The sequence below is a fragment of the Notolabrus celidotus genome, chromosome 2 (genome assembly GCF_009762535.1).
Source record: "Notolabrus celidotus isolate fNotCel1 chromosome 2, fNotCel1.pri, whole genome shotgun sequence".
NCBI classification, from domain to species: Eukaryota; Metazoa; Chordata; class Actinopteri; order Labriformes; family Labridae; genus Notolabrus; species Notolabrus celidotus.
In genome coordinates this window covers 13,184,861-13,193,007 of record NC_048273.1, presented here as the reverse complement: position 1 = coordinate 13,193,007, position 8,147 = coordinate 13,184,861, and the positions used below count along the sequence as shown (strand labels likewise).

At 37.4% G+C, this 8,147-nt stretch overlaps 1 protein-coding gene across 1 annotated transcript; it reads right to left on the bottom strand.

Moving 5' to 3' along the window:
• Positions 1-2,317: 2,317 nt before the first annotated feature.
• On the bottom strand, positions 2,318-3,873 carry si:ch211-212d10.1 (granzyme E). Its single transcript, XM_034711141.1, has 5 exons — positions 3,761-3,873; positions 3,456-3,615; positions 3,218-3,344; positions 2,820-3,047; positions 2,318-2,724 (listed from the first exon to the last, which is right to left on the bottom strand). The coding sequence occupies exons 1-5, from the start codon at positions 3,816-3,818 to the stop codon at positions 2,563-2,565; spliced, it is 735 nt and encodes a 244-aa protein (XP_034567032.1). The 5' UTR covers positions 3,819-3,873; the 3' UTR covers positions 2,318-2,562.
• Between the last annotated feature and the right edge of the window lie 4,274 nt (positions 3,874-8,147).

Genomic DNA, 8,147 nt, shown 5'->3' with positions numbered 1-8,147 from the left:
CATCAGTGTTTTACGTCTCCCCAGGGGTTCCTGACCCCTCAGTTTGGGAACCACTGCTGTAAGTGTAAATTTTGGAAATAAAAAACTATCATAAGTGAGGGATGGTGTGTGTTGACAGGTCTAAAGTTACCAAGGTGACTTTCCTCCAAACTGGATGCAACCTCCCAAAGTGCTGTAGGTTTAAGTAAGTACTTTATGAAGTAGTATTCTGAGTCATCCAGTTCATCTATTAAAGTCCAAAGCAGGCTTGTTACATCTTTTCATCTTTTGTATTTTTTTTTTTTTTGTCACAGATGTGATATCAACATGATGTAATGTTTGTTGCATTATGCACTACTCTTATATATGAAACCTGTTCGATTTTTCAGTGGTTATAAATCCAACTGCTTTGTTTCAGTGCCTTGCAAGCACATATCATGGCTGAAATTATACCCAGTTTTAAGCTGTAACTTTATGACTAACTTTTAAGACCCTTTTCATTTGACCTAATTGGACACCAGTGAGAGATATGGTATTGGCTCTGAGTTATTTTCTGAAATGAAATAATCCAGAATGGCTGTGTGTGGACTCAAATCATCTATACTCACAGCAGAATGAGGATCTACACCACCTGAAGTCAGGAGGTGAAGATCCTCACTCCATTAGGTCTGCTGAATCTTTGGAATGCTTCAAGAGGCCCCTCTGAGCTCATATATACAGACAAGCCGTCATGTTACCCTACATTCTTTATGGTTGTTTGTCTTCTTGTTTGCTGATTTGACTCCTTAACTTTTGATTTTGAGTTGCTTTTTGTTTTTATTTCTGTTTGTGAAGCACTTTGTAACAAAGTGCCCCAAGAGTGCTAAATATATAAAATTTTACCTACTTACGTACTGTCATTATTCTAAGGCTGAGTAAGGGATAATGTATAGCTGTTACTATAACTAAAGATACAGACAAGGTTATTCTAATTATTGACTTAAAAAATATTTTATTGATTTAATAATGATTTATTTACGCAGGTTTTATGCATTCAACTTAACACTTTAATTTACGTTAAAGTCAAACACTAGCATATAAGCAGACAATAACAGTAGCGCCTCTATAAGGTCCACTTCCTTGTAACTTTTCTGTTGGTACTGCTTCCCACACTGCCACAGCCTATACTATGTTGCAGTTTGTAGTTGCTTTGTTTCTATTTTCTTCAGTTTGGTCACCATCTCCCACTTGTGTGCTTTAACAGCCCTCACTTGTTTTCCCTCCTTGTCTTCTTTTATCTGCTGTTGATTGGTCAGTCACTAACCATGGATCTACAATCAAGCTGTCTTCAGATTATTTTTAATATTAAAAACAACTTTTTTGTTGTTTACCAATGCTAACAGATACTATTTTTGTTCCCACATTGTCAACAGGAAGAGGTGAAATCATTAACTTAACATATGCCAGAACCATTTCCACAGATTAATTTAACCTGAGTGGTTTGGTTGTCCCTTGTGCTGCTCCTGCATACATCTTTAACACAGCCGGGTGGTTAGAGGAACAGCTGTGTAGTAATCTTAAAATGTGAAGAAAATTTGCTTCTATGTTCTCATTTTTAATGCAATATATATTACTGTAAGTTCCCACACCAAGCTCTCTGTCAGATATAAACAAAAATAAACACAGTAATCGTCTGTTTTACAAAAGGCAGGGACTTCAATAGATTTGGAGATTTAAGATATGATATTTAAGTCCTAGCCCAAAGACTGAACAGAGAACCTCATCTTGCTGCATTAATGCATTTTTTCCACCAGGAGGCAGTGTTGCCTTTTTAGTTGACTTTATTTGATTCAAGAGAACATGACATGAGAGAAACCATCTATGTTGGCTCTTTTTTTGAAACAAGAAAACTTAGAGGAACATGCTAATTTGATAGGATTGAAAAGACAAAGATGACAAAGCATTAATGTATTTTATATAAGAATGCATTCAAAAACAAGACACAAGGGGTCTTACATATTTAGATATTACATCAAAAGCAAAAAGTCTGCTGTCTATCGATAATTCAGTGTATATTTGGTTAAAATGTGTCCAAAATTGTATTTGTATTACTGAGGACATTCAAATAATAATAATAATAATAATAATAATAATAATACTAATAATACATTTTATTTAAAGGTGCCTTTATCGGCACTCAAGGACACCGCACAGATAGAAATATATACATACACGAATTCACATTAAAGGAAACAAAATCAGAGTCAGAAATGAAAACAATGTAAACTAACAAGGGGTGAGAAAAAAATAGAAACAATAACAAAATGACAGTGCAATTGGAGTCAGACGGAGTAAGCGGTTTTGAACAGATATGTTTTGAGTTGTGATTTGAAATGGGGGAAAGAATCTGTGTTTCTGAGTTGAGGTGGCAATGAGTTCCAGAGACGGGGAGCAGAGGTAAGCTTTCCTTAAATCTTTGTCAAGCAGCCAAGACATATTTGTGTCTGACCATTTCATTTCAATAAAAAATGGCCTCAACTTTTCAGCTCTCCACTATGATACAAACAGAAAAAAGAAAAGTATTGTGATTACATCAAATAAGTATTAGGGCTTTCCAGGATTGTTCATGATCCCATCAATCCAGCTTCTGTAGGCAGAAATCTTTGTGTATTTGCGGAATACCAGACCATCTTTTGTTAATTTGCCAGCGGACACAACCCCGTATGCCTTCTCATCCTCGCAGACCAAAGGACCCCCAGAATCTCCCTGTAAATACACAAAGTGTAATGACAGCTTTGACAGTGAATTGAATTGTTGATTTCTTATCTCTGTCTGTTTCATGATGTAAAAAATGTACATACGGCAACAGGTCCATTCTCCCCCTCAGAGCAGTAAGAGCCGTCCTTGGGACACATCTCACTCGTGATGAGTGTCACATTGAGTTCCATGAGAACCCTGGATATATGATTATCATCCCAGCTTGTACATCCCCAGCCTGAAACGGAACATGATTGTGGCAGAACGCCATCATCGTCACCTGCCACAGCAATAAGTTTCACATTTTCACCGAAAGTCGCCTTGGAGCTCAACTGGAAGTACATGGAGAGATAGAAAAATTAAAACAGTCATCTGTAGAGAAATGTAGCACTCGTCTTGAAAAATACACTCATTAGAGGATCTGTAATAAAATAAGATAAACCCTGAAAAGAATCAAAACCATAGTTTGCTGTTAAATATGAACAACAGTTGTTTATTTTACCTTGAGTAGCATTATGTCATTGCTGCAATCACTTGCATCATAGTCTTCATGTGGAAATGCTTTTTCCACAGTTATGCCTTCATGATTGTCTCTGATCGTGTGAGATCCCAGAAAAGCTGTATGGGACCTGAAACAACAAATTAAAAGTAAAAACAACCAGAAAGTAAATATTTTAGTCAGCTATTGAATAGTAATATCATAGATGACAGAATTCCCACTTAACGCATGTTAGACTTACTTGGCTTTGCAATGTGCAGCAGTCATCAAAAAATCCTCACTCAGAATGAAGGCACCGCAGTATGTTTTCCCATTATTCTGCTGGTGGTTTTCCAAAAGCACCATGTACGGCCTTTTATGAGGTGCAACCTTATGACCACCAATGATTTCTCCGGTGTGAACTGAGGAAAAAAATGCACTTAACTCAGACGACATAAAATATCTGATCCATCCTTATGCACTTTTTATCTGATGTTCAAAATTGATTTTGCTTTCTCATGAACCTTTAGCTCTGTATAAGTCATGCAGAAAAAAAATAGATCCTACCTTGACCATAAGGAGTTAGAGCAAGTATCAGTATCACCAGTTCACAGTTGATGTTCATGGTGGATCACAGAATGGCTGAGCTGCTGAGGAACAGTGGCGCAGATCACTGACAGGAACAGTCTTTAAATGCTTCCTTGTATCAGAAAGGAGGAACTGTTTGACTAATTTGTATATGCAAATTATGTGGCTTGCAACCAGATTCATGATTTCTCAATCCTCTTTTGGAGAATTTCAGAAGTTAGATTTTCACAGTACAAGTCTCTTGCTGTTTTCATCACTTTATATGATACAACACACAGCTGTGAAGACCACTATTAGCATTTTGACTCAATACCATAGCTCTCTTAGAGGTCACACAGACCCAAAGGAAATGTCAGTCTAATATCCTCATCTCATTAGACATTCATTCAGAAAGACCTTTATTATTTGACCCCTGAACTGTGTTTGAAAGTCTCCATATACCAATCAATTCAGAATTGAAGAGCAGGCTGCAGTAAGAAAAATCATATTAAGTAAGATAGAAACTGCTAAACAGAGCATACGTGCTGACTCAGTCTGATCTCTGCAAAACCCCTGAGGTACAAAACAACAAAGCAATAGGGTTCAGTGGATTTACTTCAAAATGCTTAAGCATGCTTAAGAACAGGAACCTGAAATCACTGAGTGTTGTACATACACTTTCAAAATACCGTACCTGATACCTGTTCAATTAATGACCAGTGATATAGCTCATATTCAGATAGCCATCAGATGGAAAATTATGAATGACAATCCAGTAGTTTGGAGCGGAGTCGACTCTCCATTAACCAGAAAATGCTGCATGCAAGTAAAAATGTATCAAGCTCGGCAGGTGTGGGATTGCAAACCAAACATTTTGCAAGGTTTTGCAAGGAAAAGCGAATGTGTCAAGGGTGTGTGAAGAATGTACAGTGCCAAAGTGTGTTGGTGTGTTTTCAAATAGTAGGAATATGTGACAAAAAAGAAAATATATTCTGCCACTTTTTGGATGGCAGTTTCTGATTGCCTGAATGTCTGAAAAGAGAGGACAGGAGGGAAAGGTCTTCTTTTCTTTGTGGGCAAAAATATCTTATTAACTTTGTCACCCCAGAAGTTTCCGTGCTCCCTCGTCTCTTGTTTCCTGTTGTTTTCTACCTTCTGTAGCCTTTGCTTGATTCTGACTGCTGTAATTATGGGTCTTTCTTATACTGTCATTTTCATGGCTATTAATGTGAACCTTAGAGTTGCATGACTTCAGCTACTACAATTATCATCAGACACTTGTTATTTTATCACTACAGATTTGTATTGCTGCTATAACACACATTTTTACCATTATGACACCACAGCCATAAGTCATGTTCAAAGAAGATGGCTGTTCACCAGTGACTCTGGCTTTGCTTGAGGTCTGATGACAAATATTGCCGGGTGTTTTACTCATGGTGAATTATGGCTGGGTCTCTATAGATAAAACAGCAAAGAATATGCTTTAACATGCTCTTATGTAAATTATCTTGAGATTACTTTTGTTATGATGTGGCACTTTATAAAAATGATTCATTTATTGAGTTAAAAGTGCTGCTTCTATCACTATTTGTAGTATTAGGCCACACAGAGGCGAACAAATATCTGTCTTGTACTAGCGAGCATATTTTGCTGTTCAGCTGGTGGCCTTATGCAGCTAGCCAGAGGCTCTCCTTTTGCATATTTATGACATGCATATTTATAAGCAGCTCCATGCCTTCTGCTAGTTTAAAGCGTTAGTAATCGCAATTGGAAAAAAAAAAAAAAGAATGTGGAAGCTATGCACATTTTAGGAAATAACTGTCAACAAGGAAACAGATTTTGCCAAGTAGATCTCAACTGGACAACAGAGCTCAAAGATAACTCTCAGGTAACCCAGGTTAAGTTGTTGAAACAACAGTGAGAATATGTATTTTATACCAAATGCAACAGAAGACACAACCACATGAAAAGTGAAGTATTCCAAACAATAAGTGTTGGAGGAGGTTGCCTTAAAATGGTAAATGACTATCAGGCAGCAAGACTTCACTTAACCCATCTTGCTGTACTGAAAAAAACTAGCAGACTGTTAAGCTCATGTTGTGTTGGATCCTTCAACTCACAAAAGTTGCATAGTTGCAGTTGCTCTCATGATGACTTGAATTTTCCTCTAATGAGTGTTCTGATAAAATCAGCATGAAACCACTTGTGTGGCTTGCATCAGTAAAACATTTTTGCAGAGCACCTTATCTCTCTAACAGAGATTAAGGGAGTTTTTGTGATTCGTAGATAAACTAACTCAGAGGTGAGAAAAAAGGTTTTTAATATGTTTCCTGGCCTCTTCCTGCAACAAGCCAGTGTCAGCTTCTAAAACATCATGCAACATTACACCCCTGCTATACCACAGAGACCAGTTAGACTGAACTATATAGGTGACCTTTGTATGAGTTGTCCACTCAGTTGCTATCTGTTTAAATTAATAGCAAGTTAGCAATGATTATCGTGCTTGCTACTGTCACTGCATTACAGGCCAGCAATACTCAGCCCTCAAATTGAAGAATCACGTATTACAAATAAAAAATGCAATTATGTCATCTTTGTGGAGGTAATTAATGTAATAGTGTTGGTTTTATTAAATTGTTAGTTCAAAGGTTTACTGTAGTAAGACATAGTCAGACAACAAAAACAAGGATTACTCTGTAATATAGTATTTTATACAACAATGACATGCTGCCATCATTATCTTTGATATGTAGTCATCTAGGTAGCCATATGTGCCCCTATTTTCAACTGTCATTTGTAAACGCTAGATATGGTGTCTGCAAGAGCCATAATGTGATCATTTAAGTTAATTTGAAATATTGTTCTAAATTTATAACTTGTACTTTTTTAATCATTGTATAATAGATAATTGACTGTAGAAAAGAAAAAGAAAAGCATATGATTAATGTAGAGTTAACAGCGACTGCACAGCTCCCCTTTAAGTTAATGAGTGACGTCACATAGAATGTGCAATGAGCACTGGAACCTATAGTTTTTCTACCATATGACACTGTATTGACAGCATTTTCATTCAAAGTTTTATAAATGGATTACATCTCCTGTCATTTGTGTTGGGTTTAAGTCAGAGTGCCTGCAGTTCTTTTGTGGCTTTTGACATCCAGGGAACGCCACTACAGTGTCAATTATCAGGAACTTAAAGCTGCTGTTGGTAATCACAGAGTAAACATCTGTTCAGAGAGAGGGACTTTGAATGTCAACACTGTTGTGGAATTTTCATAGTCTTATATATATGTATGTAAGAATGTTTAACTCTTGTATTCTTCCAGTCTAAGTGTCAGGGGCAGAGTAAATTTTCCTATGTCAGCTGTGGCTATGGGGAGGATAGATGAAACAGGGTCAGTGTAGTAACCAAGGTCTCTCCCCCTGCTCCTGTCTATATATCTGTGTGTTGTGACCAACTTACTGTCTCCAGACTAGATCACAGCTCTTCTTCCCAATTGTTTTGTTTCCTATTGTCCAATATATGGTTATCTAACTGTAGTGTTGTCTTTGGGAGGAATAAAGGCATTGCACTGCACTCTCCAGCCTGTGTACAGTTATATTATTTCTCCTTGGCCAAGTTCTGCATAAACTATTTCAACGTAAGCCGTCAGAGTCTCTTGAGTCTTCTCTGTCCAGTGTCCAGTTTATTAATGAAGTCCATCACAAACACTATCCCCCCCAACCAGATTTCCTCTTAGCCCCCCAACACAGATCGGCGTGTGCAGTCATGATAGTGCCGGACTCATAACCAATCGGAGGACGTAGTAGGGGCCGCCCCTTAACCAATCAGGACAGAGGATTGGAGATTAGCTATGATTGTTCCGTCATAATGAGAACGAGGGGCATGATAACATTGCTTGATACAAAGGCATTGGAAAACAGATTTCACAATAGTCTCAAATTACTTCACTTACCGATGAGTACCGATGGGCATTATGACCTTTTCTCCAAACCCAGCAGAAAAAAAAGTTACGTTTTTTTTACAACAGCAGCCTTAAGGACGTCTTAGAGGGCATCAGATGATTGATTCCTATAAATCCAATTCCTGATAATCCCACTCTAAACTTTGTAACTTGCTATAAGAAAAAGTAAATCATGCTGAGTATGTTTTGCAGCACAAAGTTTTTAACAAGCTGTAATGGTTTTCTTGCATGGGAACCCTAAAGGGTTGACTTATTATTGAAAAAAACATTAATAGTTGATAGGGTGTAAATGCAATGGAAACAACAGGGGACTGAGACACAACACAAAATTGTTGCCTCATTTTCCCAGCTTTTGCACCAGCTAAATCTATGCTAGTGAGCCAAAAGCCACTGTTTAAATTAGAAAGTGTATGCAAAGG